At 42.3% G+C, this 21,849-nt stretch overlaps 2 protein-coding genes across 2 annotated transcripts in view; both read right to left on the reverse strand.

The window, feature by feature from the left end:
- LOC143767291 (gastrula zinc finger protein XlCGF66.1-like) overlaps positions 1–20,139 on the reverse strand; it is an 81,078-nt gene extending 60,939 nt beyond the window's left edge. The window contains exon 1 of the mRNA XM_077255510.1: positions 19,994–20,139. Coding sequence (XP_077111625.1) covers positions 19,994–20,071 — 78 coding nt within the window. The 5' untranslated portion in view covers positions 20,072–20,139. The remainder of the gene's footprint in view (positions 1–19,993) is intronic.
- On the reverse strand, positions 1,343–19,906 carry LOC143767027 (uncharacterized). The gene is made up of 5 exons (XM_077255047.1): positions 19,685–19,906; positions 19,480–19,603; positions 19,299–19,396; positions 16,561–16,651; positions 1,343–5,334 (listed from the first exon to the last, which is right to left on the reverse strand). Exons 1-5 carry the CDS (start codon positions 19,904–19,906, stop codon positions 4,331–4,333), a joined length of 1,539 nt encoding a protein of 512 aa, XP_077111162.1. The 3' UTR covers positions 1,343–4,330.
- Positions 20,140–21,849: the final 1,710 nt, after the last annotated feature.

Consider the following 21,849-nt stretch of genomic DNA (forward strand, 5'->3'; position numbering starts at 1 on the left):
AAATGCTGAAATACCGCAGGTGCATTGGTCAGACCGAAAGGCATGACTAGACTTTCGAAATGACACTCAGGGGTATTGAATGCCATCTTCCATTCATCCCCTTCTCTGATTCTAACCAGGTTGCAAGCCCCCCTTAAATCCAATTTGAAGAACACATTAGCTCTCACAACCTGGCTGAACAGATCAGGAATCAGAGGAAGGGGTATGGATCTCGGACTGTAATTTGATTTATTTCCCAGAAATCTAAACAGGGACCGCCATCTTTTTTCTTCACAAAGAAGAACCCTGCCGCCACGGGCAAAGATGAGGGTCTGATGTGTCCCTTCTCCAGACTTTCCGCAATGAAATCCTTCATGGCTTGTCACTCAGGACCAAAAAGATTATACAGTCTTGACTTTGGTAGTTTAGCTCCGGAGGTCAGATTAATAGGACAGTCATATTCACGATGAAGAGGCAAATCCTGACACCCCCTCTTAGAGAAAACGTCATCAACCCCGACAAAAATGTAGGTAAGGTTTCTGTAAAGACTCTAGAAAGGGAAACATTCAAACAGTTCTCATGGCAGTAATCCCCCCACTCAATGATCTCTCTGGCTTGCCAATCCACCAACGGATTATGTTTCACTAACCAGAGAAGACCCAATACAATACAATTGGGGTGGGAAGACCGTTCAGGACAAAGCAAGGAATTATTTCAGAATGAACCGACCCCACCCTCAGTCTTATATTCTGTACAATTTGAGTGAGAGCTTTTTGTGCAAAGTGGCGCTGAGTCGATGGCGAAGATGGGAATGGCCTTTACTAAAGCACAGCAAACCAGCCCGTGAGTTCTGGCAAACTCAGCATCCACCATGCTGACTCCAGCTCCACTGTCAACAAACACAGAAATCTCCTCGATTTTGCTCTCCAGGACCACCTCAAACCGGGAAGTGCAGGTTGATGATAGATGCACCCCTTGCTTATTCCACCCTAGACTACCAAGAGTTAAATCAGTCTCCTTTTGTTTAGGCATCAAAAGACAGGCCCCAATAAAATTTCCTTTTTTCCACACAAAAAACACACACCCTTTTTGTTTGTGAACATCCCGGGAAATGTACGATGCGGAGGCACCCCCTAACTACATGGGGTCCTCCACTCTGTCCCATATGGATTTACCCCTAGACTCCACCCCTGGCAAAGGGGCAATACCCCAGAAAAGAGGTTCTGGAGAAGGTGGTCTTACCCACCTATCCCGAAGGCATCTGTCAACACGTATAGCCAACAACATAGCAGCCTCCAAGGACTCAGGGTTTTCATATTTGCCAAGGCATCTTTCAACCTTTCAGTGAGACCCTGAAGAAATTGGCTTCTGAAAGCCGGGTCATTCCACTTAGTATCAGTTGCCCACCTGCAGAATTCGGAGCTATACGTCTCTACTGACTGATTCCCCTGCTGAAGGTGACACAACCTGGACTCAGCCAAGGCGACTCGGTTAGGATCATCATAGAGAAGGGCTTGAGCCAAAAATATCCCTCCACAGACTGGAGACAAACCAAATCCTGTGGCAAAGAGAAAGCCCAGGACTACAGATCTCCCTGAAGTGGAGAGATCCCAATACTGACTCGTTGCTCTTCATTTCCGAAGGAGTGAGGATGAAGTTTAAAATAAAGTTTGCAAGCTTCCTTAAACACAAAAAACTTGTCTCTTCCTCTGGAAAACCTGTCTGGGACGGCGACCTTGTATTCAGGTTGGACCAGCCTACCTGCAGAGACCTCAACATCAGCGACCTGCAGCCGCTTTTGTGACTGCTGAACCTCATATCGGAGGTAATTCACCTCCAGAGACAGACAGTGTAGCTGCTCTGTCAGCCATGTGACCGGAACCATATCAAGGAAGAAAAGGAAAAAAAAAAAACAACCGAAAAAACACACACACATAAATAAAAACATGTGTCAGGTTTTTTTTACCTTAAATATGCACGGCCGGTGATAATGTCACGCACAGTGTAGGAAAGACTAAAAGCAACATGAAGGGATGAGGAGAAGGGAGTCCAACGCTAGGGAAGGGGGGAGTCAAGCCCCATGGGCAGATCTAAAGTCACCCTGTCTGTCCTGAACGTCCCTAAATACAGTATGTTCTGCACCTATCACCGAGCAGGCACCTAATCCCTGAGAGGAAGGTAACACCAAAGAGCAAGGTAGCCGACTACTATAGCTCCAAGCCTCAACAGGGGGAAATGGAAATATCACAGGCAACTCCCAGCAGCAGGCTGGGAGTCTATAAACACCCAGGTTCAGGTGTGTCAATTAGAGCCGGAGAAAAGTTGCCACTGTGTCAAAGAGTCAAAGGGTTAGGAAGGTGTCTGCAAAGCCAAATGCAGAGACCTTCTGCAGCTAGATGCAGTGCGACTGTCTGAAGCTTCTGACATACCCATGCCACCAACCATTTCGAGTCTCTATACACATTTTTAGTTGTTTCTAATCAATTGTTTTCTGTTTGTTTTAAGATTTGACAGTTTTCTTAATAAACTTTATATTCATTTTAATAATGGGTGTGCACACTCTTTTTGTTTACACTCTTTCTCATGCCCCAGTTTGTGTAAGGTTTGTGCATCACCCCTTTGTAATATTTTCGGAGACCATTTTTTCTAACTTATCACAAATTTTGTAACATCCACAAAAGACTTTATTCTGGAGAATTGCAAATATGCCAGTTTAGGGCCTATACATTATGCCCTCCTGCAGTGTAGTGCCCCCATATATTGTAGCACCCCATACATTGTGCCCAGTTTCTGATACAGGAGAAAAGCAGCCCGAAAATTGTGAATTCGACTCTCCTCACTACAAAAATGCCACAAATGTGGCCGCTTACTGCGATTTAGGCACAGTGGGGCTCAGAAGGAGGAGAGTACTTGGATTTGGGAATGCAGATTTCATTGCATTTTATTTGAGGGGGTGGGAAGTCACTTTTTCTACCAGTAATGTGAGAACCCTCCTATATTTCTGGAGACAGATGGCGGATCTGAGTGAGAGCTAGCTTTGTGTGGGATAAGTTAAGGCTTTTATTGTTAATATTTTGTGGTACATAACATTTTTTGGCTGGGATCACATTCTTGTGTTCTATGCTGAACCCTAACATTGGGTTTTTGGGTAAATCCCACAAAAAATGCAATTCAGACCAAACTCCCAATGGAACCACTAAATATAATGAGGCAGTTGGAGTCACTTTGGATTTCATTTGGTGTCTATTCCAGTGGTATCCATCTTTTTAAGCACAGAACTGTGGTCGACCACGCTCGGGCACTAAAAAGATTCCTAAAATCAAAGGATACCGCCGGAACAGTAACCAGACGGAGTCCAAAATGACTCCATCTGCCTCATTACAGTGTGTGGGTCCATTGGGGTTTTTCTGAACTGCAGGTTTGGGATTTACACAAAGACCACGACATAAGCGCTCGGAGGAGACGATAATTGTGAACAGAGCCGTATTCCAATTTTTGACAGGTAGGATAAACAAATATACAGCTGTACAACAAGGAGTTATTTTTATGCCTTTTTTGTGACGACTTTATTCTTTAACAGAGTGATTACAGCGATACCAGATTTATATAGTTTAAAGTTTTGCTTTTTGTTAATAAAAATCGTTTTTTTCATTGCCATATTCTGAGATGTAAAATTTTTATTTTTGGCAAACGAAGTTGTATGAGGGGTTATTTTTTGCAAGACAATTTGATTTTTTTGGAACCATTTTGGGGTACATAACTTTTTTTATCACTTTTTCTCACTATTTTTCAGATGGAGAATGAACAAAATACAAAAATTCAGTTATTGTTTTCATATATCTTTTTGCGTGGTTTACCGTGAGGTAGAAGTAATAAGAACAATTCATTCTTCGGGTAAGTACGATTACAGCGATACCAGATTTATATCATTTTTTTTTATCAATGAGCCATATTATGGCTTGTTTTTTTGTGGGACAATTTGGCATTTTCATATTTTTGATTACTTATTATTAAATGTATTATCTGTCAGAAAAAAAACTACATTTTTGATGCGTTTTATATTAAATTTGTTTATGGTGCTCGCTGTAATAAATAAATAATGAGAGTTTTGTAGTTCGGGTCGTTCCAGATCCAGCGATACAAATTTCTAATTTTGTGAAATTGTTTAGATGGAGCATAAAAGCTGCATTTTTAGTGGCAAAACAAGGTTTTTGCGATTTGTGTCTGCGTTTTTTTCTTTTTACTTCTTTACATTTTATATGTGTTTTTTTACCACTTAGATGCCGCTGTTGTGATTGACAGCGGCATTTAAAAGGTTAATCGAATGTCAGATAAAAAAAGAAGAAAATGGCTACTTCCCTGTGTGTGTCCTTTGATGACTAACAAGACTTGCTTTCACTGTAAAACGTTTCCCACATTCTGAACATGAAAATGGCTTTTCCCCTGTGTGAATTCTCTGATGTACAACAAGATGTGATTTACCTATAAAACATTTCCCACATTCTGAACATAAAAATTCCTTCTCCCCTGTGTGAATTCTCTGATGTATAACAAGTTGTGATTTACGTAGAAAACATTTCCCACATTCTGAACATGAAAATGACCTCTCCCCTGTGTGAATTGTTTGATGTACAACAAGATTTGATCTCCAAATAAAACATTTCCCACATTCTGAACATGAAAATGGCTTTTCCCCTGTGTGAATTCTCTGATGTTCAAGGAGATGTGATTTCTCACAAAAACATTTCCCACATTCTGAACATGAATGTGGCTTCTCCCGTGTATGAGTTCTTTGATGTCTAACAAGATGTGATTTCCCTATAAAACATTTCCCACATTCTGAACACGAAAATCGCTTCTCCCCAGTGTGAATTATCTGATGTGTAACAAGATTTGCTTTTTCTAGAAAACATTTCCCACATTCTGAACACAAATATGGCTTCTCCCCTGTGTGAATTTTATGATGTCTGACAAGATGTGATTTCCGTATAAAACATTTCCCACATTCTGAACAAGAAAATGGCTTCTTCCCTGTGTGAATTCTCTGATGTTTAAGAAGATATGATTTCTGTTTAAAGCATTTCTCACATTCCAAGCATGAAAATAGTTTCTCCTCTTTAAAAACTAGTTCATGTTCATTAGTCCGTCTATGACTGTGGTTCTGCATGTAGATCGTTGATGAAGCAGAAGAAAGGCCCTGTTGAAAATGATCGGTTGAAAGACTTTTTCTGAGAAGAGATTGAGGTTTATCTGGGATAATCACATGTTCTTCATATGTATCTGGAGTAAGATCATGATCATCTGTTGTGAAATCAGAAAGTATCAGATGTCCCTCTGAACTCCTGGTACAGTCATCTGTCAAGAATAAAAATTGTATTATTTTCCAATAATACTACAGGGTGGGCCATTTATATGTATACACCTAAATAAAATGGGAATGGTTGGTGATATCAACTTCCTGTTTGTGGCACATTAGTATATGGAAGGGGGAAACTTTTCAAGATGGGTGATGACCATGGCGGACATTTTGAAGTCGGCCATTTTGGATCCAACTTTATTTTTTTCAATTGGAAGAGGGTCACGTGACACATCAAACTTATTGAGAATTTCACAAGAAAAACAATGGTGTGCTTGGTTTTAACGTAGCTTTATTCTTGCATTAGTTATTTGCAAGTTTATGACCACTTATAAAATGTGTTCAAAGTGCTGCCCATTGTGTTGGATTGTCAATGCAACCCTCTTCTTCCACTCTTGACACACTGATAGCAACACCGCAGAAGAAATGCTAGCACAGGCTTCCAGTATCCGTTGTTTCAGATGCTGCACATCTTGTATCTTCACAGCATAGACAATTGCCTTCAGATGACCAAAAGATAAAAGTCTATGGGGGTCAGATCGGGAGACCTTGGTGGCCATTCAACTGGCCCACAATGACCAATCCACTTTCCAGGAAACTGTTCATGTAGGAGTGCTCAGACCTGACACCCATAATTGATGGTATGGTGTGGTATATGGGGTACAAAGATAATGGGGTCATTCTTCATCAATGGAAACCTCAATGCCACTGGATATCTGAAACTGCTACATGATGATGTGTTGCCCTCTTTATGCACTGAAGATGGCACGTTCCCTGAGTTTTTCCAGCAAAATAGTGCACCACCACATTATGGGTGTCAGGTCCAAGCATTCCTACAAGGAAACTGACCTCCTTAGACTAGCATTTCTTCTGCGGTGTTGCTATCAGTGTGTCAAGATTGGTAGGAGAGGGTTGTATTGACAATCCAACACAATGGGCAGCACTTTAACACATTTTATAAGTGGTCATAAACTTGTAAATAACCCATGAAAGAATAAAGTTACGTTAAAACCAAGCACACCATTGTTTTTCTTGTAAAATTCTCAATAAGTTTGATGTCTCACATGACCCTCTTCCCTTTGAAAAAAATTAAGTTGGATCCAAAATGGCCGACTTCAAAATGGCCCCCATGGTCACCAACCATCTTGAAAAGTTTCCCCCCACCCATATATTAAATGTGCCACAAACAGGAAGTTGATATCACCAACCATTCCCATTTTATTTAGGTGAATCCATATAAATGGCCCACCCTGTATATTAAGATTATATCAATATTACATATTTTATATATGTTTATTGCAAATTGTAATAAACAAATTGTAAAATAAATTATCAATTGATGAAGAAAGTAGAGCACAAAACACTGACTACTGTATTAGATTATGATGCAACTCCTTCAGGTTGCGGTTTCAATTTTTCACTTCTCTGTTGGATCCATCTTCTCCATAGGTTCACACATCAGTTTGCCTGTCACCAATTATTACCACTTATATCAGGGGTGAGGAACCTTTTTCCTGCCAAGGCCATTTGAATATTTACACCATCTTTCAGGAGCCGTACAAAATTAACAATTTAAAAATTACCCTGGTCAAACATTTAAAGAGGTTGTCCACTACTTTTGCATTGATAACCTGGCACCCCTGCCTTTCAGTTGCTATCGGTGTCAGCAGCCGGAAGTACTTACTTGCCAAGCTGGCAGTCTACTGGTAGTAACAGCGGCACGGTATTGCACATCCACTTTCTATTAATTTGAATAGGATGCGGATGTGCAGTACCCTGCTGCAGCCACTACAAGTAGACTGCCAGCTAAGCAAGTAAATATATCTGTCTCGCAGTTGCCGCCGACACCGATACCAGTAGATCATCCGGGCTTGCTAGGCGTTGGATCTCGCCGATGAGACATTGAGGACCTACTCTAAAGATAGGCCATCAATGTTTAAGTAGTTGACAACCTCTTTATCTGAACCCTAGCTAGAGCTTCTTGTCTTTGGTAGGGTTGTGATTTTAGGTGGTATTAGAGATGTTGCAACTCGTAACTGATTTTCCAGGTTTGCATCGGCACAGACTTATAATGAATGTGTGTGGGAGCAGAGGACACAAGACCGGGACTAAGGCTATTAGCACACATTCAGGATTTGCAGCACAAAATTCTACCGCAAATCCTGATGTGATGGCAGGAAAAACACTGCGTAAAATACATATTTTTGACCTGATTTTTTTACATGGTTTCTGCTCCGTATTTTTCACCACTAATTAGAATGGGTGAAATACTCAGCAAAAATTTACATTATACAGACTATAATCTGCTGCAAATCTGTATGAAAAAATAGGCATGAGAATTCAGGAATCTCATTCACTTTGCTTGTACTGTAAAAGGCTGCATATTTTCCTTAACAGATCCAAGTGGAAAAAACTAATATAGCTTTCAAAAGAATTGGGGGTGAGAATCACGGTGATTAATTTAAATTTACCGGGCGGCGGAAGTTATAGTTAAAGGCATTGTCCACTACCAGGAAAACCCCTTTTTGATCAAAATGTTTGTCCCCCATAAAATTGTAAAGCTTATACTCACCTCTCATGCCAACGTCTTTCCGCAGTGTCGGCACTCGCTCTCCCAGGGCTCCTGTGTGGTTGCCATGACATGTGAGCCAGCGCACAATGAGCGCTATATCACTGTCCCCGCCTTTGGACAAATTGAACATGAAGAGGATGTCCGGGCTGCAGCTTATCTCGAACTTCCGCTTCATGCCCAATTCAACAGGAGACGGGGACAGTGACGCCGGCACTGATTGGGCACCGGCGTCACTTGTTCCAACAACATCACGGGAGCTCTGGGGAGAGCGAGTGCTGACACCGCAGAAACAGGGCTGGCACGGAAGGTGAGTGTCAGATTATTATTTTATGGGGGCCATCATAGGTAGACCACAACTATGAGAGCCAAAATGAGAAAACAAATCCAGAAAATCACCTTGTCTGATTTGGCAAGATTTATTTTTCAAATTATGGTGGAAATACTTTTTTGGACACCTAAAAACATGCAAGATTTCTGGCTCTAACAGACCTGTTACTTCTTCTTTAAGAGGCTCCTCTGTCCTCCACTCATTACCTGTAGTAATGGCACCTGTTTGACCTTGTTATCAGTATAAAAGACACCTGTCCACAACCTCAGTCACACTCCAAACTCCACTATGGTGAAGACCAAAGAACTGTCGAAGGACACCAGAAACAAAATTGCAGCCCTGCACCAGGCTGAGAAGACTGAATCTGCAATAGGCAAGCACCTTGGTGTGATGAAATCAACTGTGGGAGCAACAATAAGAAAATGGAAGACATACAAGACCACTGATAATCTCCCTCGATCTGGGGATCCACGCAAGATCTCACCCTGTGGAGTCAAAATGATCACAAGAATGGTGAGCAAAAATCCCAGAACCACACGGGGGGACCTAGTGAATGACCTGCATAGAGCTGGGACCACTGTAACAAAGGTTACCATCAGTAACACTACGCTGCCAGGGACTCAGGTCCTGCAATGCCAGACGTGTCCCCCTGCTTAAGCCAGTACATGTCCGGGCCTGTCTGAAGTTTGCTAGAGAGCATTTGGATTATCCAGAAGAGTATTGGGAGAATGTCATATGGTCTGATGAAACCAAAGTAGAACTGTTTGGTAGACCCAGAGAAAATTATAGATGTAAATTAGCCAGAGCATGCAAACATAACTGAGCAAACAGTAATAATAGAAAATGGCTTTACTAGCAGTGCACAGGACCAGGAACCCACCGCACCCGACTTGCGTTTCGCTATGGACAAAGCTTGTGACAGCCTTTGTTGTGACCCTATCTGTATGTGTATTATATGCTAGTTCTGTAGCACTGTTAAGCCTTGTGTTTTTCATGTTATATATTGTGGCAGAGCGGCTCACTCGGCTGGACAGAGGTGTAACTGGAACACTGTCTCTTTAAGAAAAGGTTTGGTTTATTGTCGCAGCATAAACCAAGCTGTGAAAGTAAACACAGTCCTCTGGGCAAAACAGTAATACAAAGAAACAAAAAACACAGTCCTTTTTACCTAGCTGGATCAGCCCACTCACAGGCAACAATGTCCACAGCTCAGATTGTGCACACAATTTCCTGGAGTCCTTTCTCTCCAGGAACCACTGAACACTGAAAGCTTTGGCAGCCATTTAAGCCCAGAGCTTGTGATCCCTTCATCATGTGACTGATCACATAATCCTGACATCACACAGGTCCTGTAAGGACACTGCAAGTGGAGGTACGTGGACCTCCTCCCACCTGCTCTATGGAGGTCCACTAAAACCAGCCCATCATATAACTTTATAACTTTATATAAACCGTCACAACACGCAGTGTGCTGGAGGAAACTATTCTGGTTTTACATCACTGATGCTATCATGCGCAGTGACTTTACCAGTGACTCTGTCACAATATATATCACATAGGAGACACCGAGACTGCAGTACATATATCACAAAGGACACACCAAGAGTGATGTATTTTCATCACGTAGGAGACACCGAGAGTGGTGCATATACATCACATACAAGACACCCGGATTGGTTCATACAAATTCAACTGGACACACTGAGGCTGCAGCATATACATCACGTTGGAGTCACTGAGTCAGGAGTATATGCGTTACATAGGAGTCAATGGGGTTGGAGCATATACATCACATAGAAGTTACAGGGGCTGCAGTAAATACATCTCATAGGAGTCGATGGAGCTGCAGCACAGGGGCGGACATTTAAAAATACTAAACTACTTACCGGTAATCGTTTTTTTCAGAGCCCATGACAGCACACCGGAGAGAGGGATCAGCCCATCAAGGACAGGAAAGCTACAAAAATAAAAAACGGCATCTCTACCCCGCATCAGTTGGGTTACAGAACACGAGATGACTTCCAAGACAATTATATGTACAAACCAACAGCAAATTCTAATATCACCAAACTTAAACTACACACTTAAATTCCATAATGTACAGCAAACCCAGTGACGGGGGAGATATAAGGATGCTGTCATAGGCTCTGGAAAAAACGATTACTTTTAAGTAACTTAGTATTTTCCTTGCACCCATGACAGCACACCTGAGAGATTTATAGAGAAACTAATTAATCTTATGGAGGAGGGACCACTGCTTGCAGAACCCTTATACCAAAGATTAGGTCAGCACAGGAGGATAGATCCAATCTATAGTGTCTAAAGAATGTTGAAGGTGAGGACCATGTTGCAGCCTTACATATTTGGTTGATGGATACATCCGCCTTTTTGTGCCCAAGAGGTCGCGACAGCTCTAGTGGAATGAGATTTTATGCCCTCTGTAACCAGAATATCACTGGCGTTGTAAGCTATCCTAATGACTTCTTTAATTCATCTAGCTAGGGTACTTTTCAATACATTAAACACTTTCCTAGAACCCTGGAAGGCAACAAACAATAACTGTCTCTTCTTCCACTGACAAGTACTCAACCAGTGTCCTCCTGACATGTAGCTTGTGGAACTGCCCTTCTTTTTGGGTTTCTAGGATTATCACAGAATGATGGAAGCACAATTTCCTGACTCCTATGAAACCTCAAAGCTACTTTTGAGAGATAGGATCTCGTTTTAACACAATTCTGTCCTCAAAAACCTGAGTACATGGAGGGCTAATCGAAAAGGCCTGGATGTTGCTAACGATCACAGAGCCTAATGATCTAGTTATCCACCTATTTGGCTGCCAGATTACAACCATACAAGGCTCCCAGAGCTGATATCTGAACTTTATTGGTGGTGGTAGCTAACCCAAGCTCTAGCCCTTTCTGGAGAAACTCCAAAATAGATTTTATTGAGACCTTATTCCTCAACTTTTCTCCTGAAGTGGCCAACTTTTCTTCCAAAGTGGCCAAACATTTCTTCCAAGTCCTGCCATATATTCTTATTATTACCCATTTTCTACTATTAAGTAAAGTGGATACTAAGCCTGGGGAAAATCCCTCCTGCCTCAATAGTGACCTTTTTAAATTCCAAGCTGTCAGATGGAAACCTATCATTTTAAAATGACAGATCGGACCTTGAGTGAGTAGATCCAGGATCTCCAACCAGATCCAAGCATCGGAAACCGGTATTAGCCTAATCCAGGAAAATCACATTCTTTTGGGCCAAAATAGGGTATTATCATTGCAAGATCCTCCCTGCTTTTCCTCAGTTCTGTCGGAATAATTACCATTGGACAGAATACATACACCACTCCAAAATCCCATGGAATCTGAAAGGCGTCTACTGCATAAGGACCTTCTCTTGGGTTTAGAGAGCAGAATTTTTCCACTTTTCTGTTCCACTACCTGCTGTAAAACCATTGGATTCATGGCCCATTCCCCTTGCTTTAGTTGGCTGCGGCTTAGGAAGTCTGCCCTGTCGCTCTCCTTCCCCTTTATGGCTAATTATTATTATTATACATATGGCTAATGCAGTCAGGGAAATAAAATGCTGCTCCGCTATCTGAAAAAGGTACCCTACTGCCTTCATCGGGGAATGGGATCTTCATCCTTCTTGAAGATTGATATATGCCACTGTTGTCCGTTGTGAACATGCAAACATGATTGCCCTGAAGAAAGGTAAGGAACTCCTTTATCACTTTCTCTACCTCGAATAGTTCCTCCATGTTGGAAGAACTTATCTCGTATTCTGACCAAGGCCCTTGTACTGCACAATCTCTCAAATGCACCCCTACCAATTCTGTTTGCATCTGTGGTTGTGATGTCGCTGATTTGAGACATCTATGGGACCCCTGACAACAAATTTTCTATGTTTAGCCACCAATAGAGGGAGCGCTTGTTGTCATTGCAGAAAGATTTACTTTCCCTTCTAAAACACCCTCCTAACAGTTTTTGGGCTAACAATATCTTCCGTTCTAGCTGTCTGGTGTGTAGCTGGGCCCATGACACTGCCGGGATACATGAAGTTAGAGTGCCCAACAATGACTTTACTTTCCTTATTGTCATCTCTAAATTGTCCACTCTGAATTTACAACTACTGCTGACACCAGGGATATTACTTTGATCTTCTCTTTGGGAATAAAACAAGCCTCAGAGAGTTCAAAACAAGATCTAAAAAGGACTAGATTTTAAAATGTCTTTAGTTTTGATTTCTTTATGCTCAGTAGCCAGCCCAGCTCCTCTAAGATGGTTCTGACTCCTTCCAGTTGTGCATTGCAATGTTCCACCAGTCTTTCCACAATCAGGAAATCGTCCAGGTAAGGAACAACCAGAGTGTTCTGAACCAAAAGATGTGCTGTCATCTTGGATATAACCTTGGCGAAAACCCTTGGAGCCATTGATAGACCTAAGGGCGAGGCTTTGAATGGAAAGTGCTTTAGTTCCCCCTGTATAAATAAAGTGACCCTCAGAAATTTTTGATGATCTGCGTGTTTTGGGACATGGTAGTGCGCATCTTTTAAGTCTAAAACAACCATGCAGCAATATGAAAACAGAAGTTTTATAGCCATCTTTATCGATTCCATCTTGAAAGATCGGTAAACTAGGAATCTGTTTAGATTCCTTAAGTTGATGATGATCCTGAATATGGCATCTGGTTTTCTTATCAAGAAAAGGGAAGAATAAAATACCCTTCCTTCTGCTACCGGTACTTCTTCAAGAACTTGTTTGTGGACTAGATCCAAAACTTCTGATTCTATCGCTAGCTGTTGCTTGAAAGACTTCCTGGGGGGTATCAACATGAAGGTCTGCTGGGAAATCTCTAAATGATAGTTTCAGGCCTGTTTCTACTATTCTTAGTACCCAGTCACTGGAGGAGATCGTTTTCCAGGTGTGGATGAAGATAAAAAGCCTTTTCCCTTCTTGAATAATGGCATCATTGGGAAGACTTTTTTTCCCCTGAAGAGGGACCTCCGCACATGAAACTCAGATTTTTCCTATTTTAATCTTTCCATCTTATCTTATTTTTGAGAAGTCTTCCTCTACCATATTTTTCTTCTGAAAGGACTCTTTTTTGAATTTGGGCATGGAAAACCTGAGAAACCCTTTTTTCTTATCTCCAGCCTTTTCTAGTATGTCATCCAAGGTCTGAACGAAGAGGAATTGACCATCACAAGGAATAGAACACAACTTGCTTTTTGACTGAAAATTTCCTGGCCAGCTCTTTAGCCACAATGCTTGCCCAGCATCATTAGAAAGACCAGCTGATCTTGCCGCTAGTCATACTGAATCCACCAAGGCATCTACCAGAAAAGCTGCAGAACTCATGTTAAAGAAGTTGTCCACTACTTGGACAACTCCTTCTCATACCCCACGCATAGCTCCGATAAGCTTTATTATTTTATACTCCCATATCGGTATTTGCGCTCTCCGGGGCTCTAGTTCAGTATTGCGACACGTAACCCCAGCACCCAATCAACCCTGGCATCACTGTCCCTGCCTTCATACGAATTGAACATGAAAAGGAAAATCAGAGATCAGCTGCAGCCTGGACTTTCTCTTCATGTTCAATTTGACAAGAGGCGCTCCGACTGGGCTCTGGAATCACGTGACACAACACCAAACTGGAGCCCTGGGGAGAGCAAGTGCTGACACCGCAGGAACGGTGACGGTATGGGAGGTTAATATAAGCTTTTCTATTTTATAGGGGCAAAGTGTGGGGTATGAGAAGGGCTTTTCCTAGTAGTAGACAACCGCATTAATGGCGAGCTAGCCAATATTTTTTCTCTTGGGGTCTTATTTTTTAACTGGTCTTCCTTCCAATTGTTGAATATGGATCACCATTGAACGAGCAGTGCAGGTCTCTACAATCGCTGATTTTAAAGCACCTCCCGAGGCCTCCCAGGTGTGCCACAAATACCTCTCTGCCTTCTTATCTAGAGGGTTTCTCAGGACACCCGTGTCTTCAAAGGGCTGGGTAGATTTTTTGAAACCTTTGCCACTACAACAATTATCTTTGGGACCTTGTCCCATCAGGCTGAATCTTGTTCCTCAAAGGTGTATCTTCTTTTTAAAGATGATCTCTTCTCTGGCCTTTTCCATTCTTTCTAATTCATTCTTTTTAATGTCCTCTAGAGACCTAGTGTTTTTTTCCTCCTTAAGGCCCATGTTGGTTCTAACAGCCTTAATCAGCTTGTCTTTGTCTTCCATAGGCAAGCATGGTGAATCCTCCCGTACCACTATCAGAAGATGAAGAGGAGTCGGATTCATATTCAACTTCTGACCGAAGGGAATTATCTGAATCAGAAGATAAATTTAAAGCACTCTTCTTTCCTTTCCTTATAAGAGATTTTAGGAAACCGTCAACCTCTGCTCTGATGACAGATTCATTTAGACTCATTGCGAAGTCAGAAGTTTCCTCACAAATGGGTTTTTGAATACGTGCTACACAGTGCTTTTTCTGCCAGTAACCTGGTAGCAGGTTCTGCATTGCGCACATTTTTTATTTTTCCTTTTTGAGCTGGCTTTTTTAGGTTTTTCCTTGTGAAAAATAAGAAGAAAAAAGGGGCCTAATTAACAAAGTGAACTTTCACAGAGATCACTCACCACCAGCTGTTACTTTTAGGGTACTGGATTCAGAGGATGGATTAGGACACCCAATCTATCTTCTCTGCAGGCTGTGGAATCCTGACCCACTCTGCTTCTCTGGTTGGTTCTACTGTCTTTTCTGCCACTTGAGTGACTGACACCACTGCCTCCACCCTGCTGTAGCTGCTACTGATCTATTTTCATCTGCTCAGTGAAGAATGTAGAGCACTCAGATAGCAACACGGATGACATCGGAGTGTTACCAGTTTTCTCACAGACACATTCACTTTAGCGGTAAAGTTTACTCTACAAATCAAATTAAAAACAGACGCCTCCATTTTTGGCTGACAGCCTCAGGCCGTGTTCACACTTTTTTTGGTAGTTTTCTTTTTTCTGTTCCATTTTAGGAATAAACAAACAAGATTCATGTCCAAAACAGATCTGTTGTACAACCAATGCAATCAGAAGCAGAGTGATCCCATTTATTATGGGATCCATTTGTGTTTTGTTACGAGTCCTTTTTAAGAAAAGAAAACCGTTCTGCATGATGAGCTTTTTTACCATTCTAACAAGAATTGTGCCCTTTATATACTAGAATATTATGCCTATCAAGAAGAATATTACTGCTGTTTTCAGACTGAGAAATGTATTTTGTCCCTAAAAGTGCAGCCTGTGACTCACTAGTAATGTTTCTACCTTCCATATTAGGGGTCCCGAGTTTGAATCCCCAATACTGACAAGTTTAAAAAGTAAATTTAGAGACATCCACTGAGCACAGTGTCCGATGTTAGACAGGTGTTACGACTGACTAGCCACTCACTTGAGGAAAAAGGTAACACACTAAAAACTGCAACTGACCTTGCCGGTTATCTTGACCCTGCAGTCCCTAGTGGCAACTGTGGGAGAGATAGCCCAAACCACAGAGAAAATTATGGTGATTTGGACCAATGCTGCCTGAAAGCCAGTCGAGTACGTCACGTCCCTCCTAAAGAACTAGAGGGCAGAGCAGAGTGCAAATTACATACAGAAGGGAACGTGTGCTGAAATAAAAAAAGATCCCAGAGGGACTAAAACAAACACAAACATCAAAATAACAGATTCAATATGTACTGTAAGAAAATTAACCGCCTACTTCTTAACAAGAAACAGACAATAGATACCGGATAAAGAACATAAACAGCAAAGATATAAACCCTAGCTGTTCTTTCACTGACAGGTTTAAACTACAGCAGTATGACTGGAAATCCCAATGAGACTATCACCAGCAGGAAAGACGAGCAAGGGGGAAAAATATAAAACTGCATCCAAAAGGAGATAGAGCAGACAAATGAGAAAATGAACACCTGTTACCTTAAAAAGACTGCAGCAAGAATAACAGAAACTAAAACAAACAGAGAAAAGGTGTATCTGCAGTGTCTCAGTGAACAGAGAAGCACAAGACACAAAATATTGGCTCAGGGGTTCGAACCAAGAAGCATGACAACAGGAGACTAAATACAAAAGATTTCCTTCTAAAGGAGAGAGACAAATAAATAAAATAGTTTGAAAAGGTTTTATTTTGTTTTGTTTTAGCAATAAATTCTCAGGTGTAAAATCCACATAACAAACTCTGTATAACAGACCCTAAAAAATTATACGCATAATTATACCATCCAGTGACTGAGTAGAACCTGTGGCTTCTCTGCATTTAGTGGTCACTACTCACCAGTGCGGTTTTCTGTAGGAATCTCCTCTTTACACCGCTCATCACCCCTCACATATGTCTCCTTAGTATTAATAAGGGTCAGATCTTCACCCTGAAACACAAATTGTTAAAGTCACAGACAGATTGAAAGTTGTGTAACTATAAAAAACAAAACAAAAACAGAAATAGTGAATGAACATGGCGGTCAAAAATGACACTGTATTTGGTGTTCATGGTGCCCTAAGCAATTTAGATGGTCACGCACCCTACTTGTAAGTCAGAATAAGGGTATGGCATACAATGTCTTTTTCAGGTGGATTCTGCCTGGAACCAATCTAAAAAATATGGGTTTGCAAATGGCTAAAAGACATCGTGTGCACGTACACTAGGGGTGCATATATCCTTTATTAAACAGTAAAGGAGTAAAGGCCCCCATACACAGAGTAATGTCGGTCTAACCACACATTAAATTGTCATCCAACCCCCTGGGTATTGGTGTCTCTGACTAATGACGTCAGCAGAGATAATGATGTCCAATTGCAGACTGCAGATCCTTTTGTTCTCCAACAGATGAACCGCCAGCAGACATATCTAGTGGCAGATCCCTCATTGAAACCAAAAGAGAGCTCAACTGAGTAATGAACATAGGTCGACAGTCGGACAAGATTGCTGCCCGCTGATAACTACCTTAAGTGTATAGGGTCTTTAGTCAAACACTTGTACAGTTGATATCTGGCCTCATTCAGACAGTTGTATTTTCAGTGCTTGTGCAGTTCTTGTGTGCAATGAACAGCACACTGACACTGTAATGATCTTGTATCAAAAAATTAAAGATTACTAGAATGAACATTAGAACAGGATGAGAACCAACATGAGGACATGCATTAATCACCAGAACCATCAGCAGAATATAAATACAGCACCAGAAAAGTCATCAATACGGGAGCACAGCATCAGATCTATCAGTACATGTATAGATCACCAGATGATATATGAATACAGATCCATTGTCAAGTACATAAATACAGCACCAGGATCATCCTCAGTGCAGGAATATGGCACCAATCTTACAATCTTAGCACAGCAATCAAATTCAATGTCCGGTCAGCTTCCGGCATATATACGACTGTGTAGCATGAACTTGCAACTCCCACTATGTCCTTAACAATGATATGGCGATGATGGGAGTTGTAGTTACCATCCAACTTCAGGCTGTGATGCAATCTTAGGCTACGTTCACATTTGCGGTTGGCGCCGCAGCGTCGCCGCATGCGTCATGCGCCCCTATATTTAACATGGGGGCGCATGGACATGCGTCGCACTTGCGTTTTGCGCCGCATGCGTCCCTGCGGCGCCCGCGTCCGGGCGCAGAGGACGCAGCAAGTTGCATTTTTGCTGCGTCCAAAATCAATGAAAAAAAGGACGCATGCGGCGCAAAACGCAGCGTTGTGCATGCGTTTTGCTGCGTTTTTGTTTGCGTTGTGCGTTGCGGCGCCGACGCTGCGGCGCACAACGCAAATGTGAACGTAGCCTTACTATGTTTTTATTCATGAAAAGTGTGTATGTAATGCAGTGTGAGTGTATTAATATAATCACATACTGCTGCTATCCCTGAAGTCTAACAAAGTTTTCCTATGCTTATCATTGACGTCACCATAATTGCAACTAGCTGGCTCACTCTAGCCTGAGGTCTCTTTTACAATGAAAGCCTATAAATCTTCATTCTGACGTGAGATAGGTTTCCATTGAAAAAGTCACTGCCGAGTCATGCAGAGCACAGTGTGACCCGGACAGTCTGCAGAGCGGTGATGTCACTGGGAAGCAGAGAAGAACGGCGATGGACACCGGAGAGCAGTAGGTAAATATACTATGTAATATGTTTTTAAAGGGACTCTGTCACTACATTTGACCTATGTAAACTATTATATTTATGGGCATACAGGTTATAGACTGCTGAAAAAATATTCCCTGTATGTCTCATGTCAGATGCCTTGTTGTTGAGAAATCATCTCTTATCACTTTAGGTAAATTACCTCTTCCATGTTCTGGGGGGGATGTCGCCGGAAAGATAACTGCCTCCAGAGATTATGTTGCATCAAGGGGAGATACCAGTGTGAGACAAGTAACTAACGGTTCTTTTCTTTCCATCTTCCTCACGTATTTCCACTGGCTGTCCCTCTAGCCTAATACAGTCCGGTTTTTTGGGTCACAGTATTTACAATATAGGTTATTTATATTTAGTATTTGTTTATACCCATTAATAGACCTATTCTTTTCCCTTGTCTTACGTTCAGATATCAGGGGTGGCCGGGATGTGGCAAGAATATATTTTCACAATATTGGCAGTATAGCCTTGACATAATTTAAAGGAGAATCTCCACATGGTTGGTTGTTTTTGAAATACTGGTACTGACAAATGTAGCCTTGATACCCAAGTTAAAACTCACTCAGATCACTCACTCTTCAAGTTTTAATGTGGATTCTGGCTTATAACTCATCACTTCATTTTATACTATACTCTGGGATCAACGGGTCTCACTCCACACAATGAGGGTCAAATCAGGGGGATAAAATCAAACTGAACACAAGACCTTCTACACATCATAGGGGAGATCTCATGACTAGGGTAGAGCGACCTTTAGTTTTTTAGGGTCGAGTCGAGTGAAATCGGCCGACCACCGTCAAAAGTCGGGTTTCGGCCGAAACACAATGAAGGATCATCCTCCTCCTCCTTCTCCTCCTCCTCCTCCTCCATCTACCTGATGATCCTGAGGAACATCGGGATCTTCTTGTTTACATTCCTGTGGAAGAAGAGGACGGGGACATCTCTCTGGTGTTGTCCTCTCACTGGATAGAACTGGAGGAAACACATACAGGGACTGAATTCATTCTTTACATACAGATAATTATAGGCCGTGTGTATTTAGTCCTGTCTATTACCTGGTGATGTGAGGGGCTGGGGAACCTCCATCATGACGTCCTTGTACAGATCTTTGTGCCCTTCTAAATACTCCCACTCCTCCATGGAGAAATAGACGGTGACATCCTGGCACCTTATAGGAACCTGACACATACAATGATACCGTCATCCCCGATCCCTCCATAGTGTTACTGTATAATGTCCCAGCATTCCCAGCAGTGTCACCTCTCCAGTCAGCAGCTCAAGCATCTTGTAGGTGAGTTCTAGGATCTTCTGGTCATTGATGTCCTCATGTATCAGGGGGTGAGGTGGAGGCCCCGTGATTGGGCTCAGGGGTCTTCCCCATCCCTCAGACACAGGGGCCTGACAGCGCTCACTAGAGATCTTCTTCACTACTGTGTAATCCTGGTTATGGAGAGACACATTAATAAACCTCACTACAGACATTCCCAGAGTCCTCACCTCTCCAGTTCTGTCCATCTGTTATTCCCATAGATAAGAATGATGTAATGTGACGTCATCAGAATCTCTCACCTCTCCAGTAAGCCGGAAGAGGATCTCTAGGGTGAGGTGTAATATCCTCTCCGCCATCTTGTCCCTGTCCCTATCCATCCTTGTAGGGTCACTCAGGAGAATTCTCTTATATAGAAGATCTCCACTGAGAGGATCCGATATTGTAGGGACCTGAATGGGGAGAAGATGACGATGTAACATCATAAAGATCCCATGTAAGAAATCTCCGGAGCTGTTAGCGGCGTCACATGATCACTACATCCAGTCATGGCCCCGTCCTGCCCCCGGTATAACACACAGTCCATTATAGTCACATACAGAGATTTATCACAGGCTCAGCACTGAGGGGGTTACTGTCCCCTGCGCCCAGTAATGGGGAATCTCCAGCACCTACCTCCACCTGCAGAGCCGCACACCACATATATGGCTGTTCTGTGCGGACAGGACCTGTGATGAGGTCACAGGAGGGGAGGAGTCAGAGGTCACATGATCAGGGGCCTCAGTGTATGCAGGACTCTACTGTGCTCTGTTAGCAGAGTCCTGTATGTACGAGGTGTACGGAGCGGAGCTGTGTGTGTATGATGTGTATGTAGCAGCGTGATGTGTGTATGCTACGTATGTAGCAGAGCTGTGTGTATTATGTGTATGTAACTGTTGTGAATTAGACCTTTTTGGCTCCCTCTTGTGGTCACTAGTGATATGACTCTGGGATTGTCTTTCCTCTGTTTGGCATCCACCTGGGTCGTTAGTCCAGGGGTGTTGCTATATAGACTTCCTGAATTCTCAGTCTGGTGCCTGGCATCGTTGTAATCAGATCCTTTTCTGTTTGCTCCTGTCTGCTGTTCCTGGTTCGTGCAAATTTTAGCTAAGTCCTGCTTCTTTGTTTTTTGGTTATTTGCTTGGCTCTTATTTTTGTCCAGCTTGTACTAAATGTGATTCCTGACTTTGCTGGAAGCTCTAGGGGGCTGGTGTTCTCCCCCCGGGCCGTTAGACGGTTCGGGGGTTCTTGAATATCCAGCGTGGATATTTTTTGATAGGGTTTTTGCTGACCATATAAGTCATCTTACTATATTCTGCTATTAGCTAGTGGGCCTCTCTTTGCTAAATACCTAGCTCATTCTTACGTTTGTCTTTTCCTCTTACCTCACCGTTATTATTTGTTGGGGGCTTGTATCCAACTTTTGGGGTCTTTTCTCTGGAGGCAAGAAAGGTCTTTCTTTTCCCTTCTAGGGTTAGTTAGTTCTCCGGCTGGCGCGAGACGTCTAGAACCAACGTAGGCACGTTCCCCGGCTGCTGCTATTTGTGGTGCTAGGATTAGATATATGGTCAGCTCAGTTACCACTGCCCTATGAGCTGTTTTTTTGTGTTTGCAGACTTAGTAATTATTTCTGAGACCCTCTGCCATTGGGGTCATAACAGTATGCCAGGCCAACATTGAATGTTTAATGCATTGCAGAAGTGGGATAATAAGAAAGGAAATTCTGAGGTTTTTTTTTTTTTTCCTCTCTTCCTCCCCTTTACCTCTGAGTGGCTTGTGCTTGCTGCAGACATGAATGTCCAGACCTTGATTACAAGTGTAGACCAGCTTGCTGCTCGTGTGCAGGGCATACAAGATTTTGTTACCAGTAGTCCAATGTCTGAACCTAAAATACCTATTCCTGAACTGTTTTCTGGAGACCGATTTAAGTTTAGGAATTTCAGGAATAATTGTAAATTGTTTCTATCTCTGAGACCCCGTTCATCTGGAGATTCAGCTCAGCAAGTTAAAATTGTTATCTCATTTTTACGGGGCGACCCTCAGGATTGGGCTTTCTCGCTAGCGCCAGGAGATCCGGCATTGGCAAATATTGATGCGTTTTTTCTGGCGCTCGGATTGC

The sequence above is a fragment of the Ranitomeya variabilis genome, chromosome 4 (assembly GCF_051348905.1).
Source record: "Ranitomeya variabilis isolate aRanVar5 chromosome 4, aRanVar5.hap1, whole genome shotgun sequence".
Lineage (NCBI taxonomy): Eukaryota > Metazoa > Chordata > Amphibia > Anura > Dendrobatidae > Ranitomeya > Ranitomeya variabilis.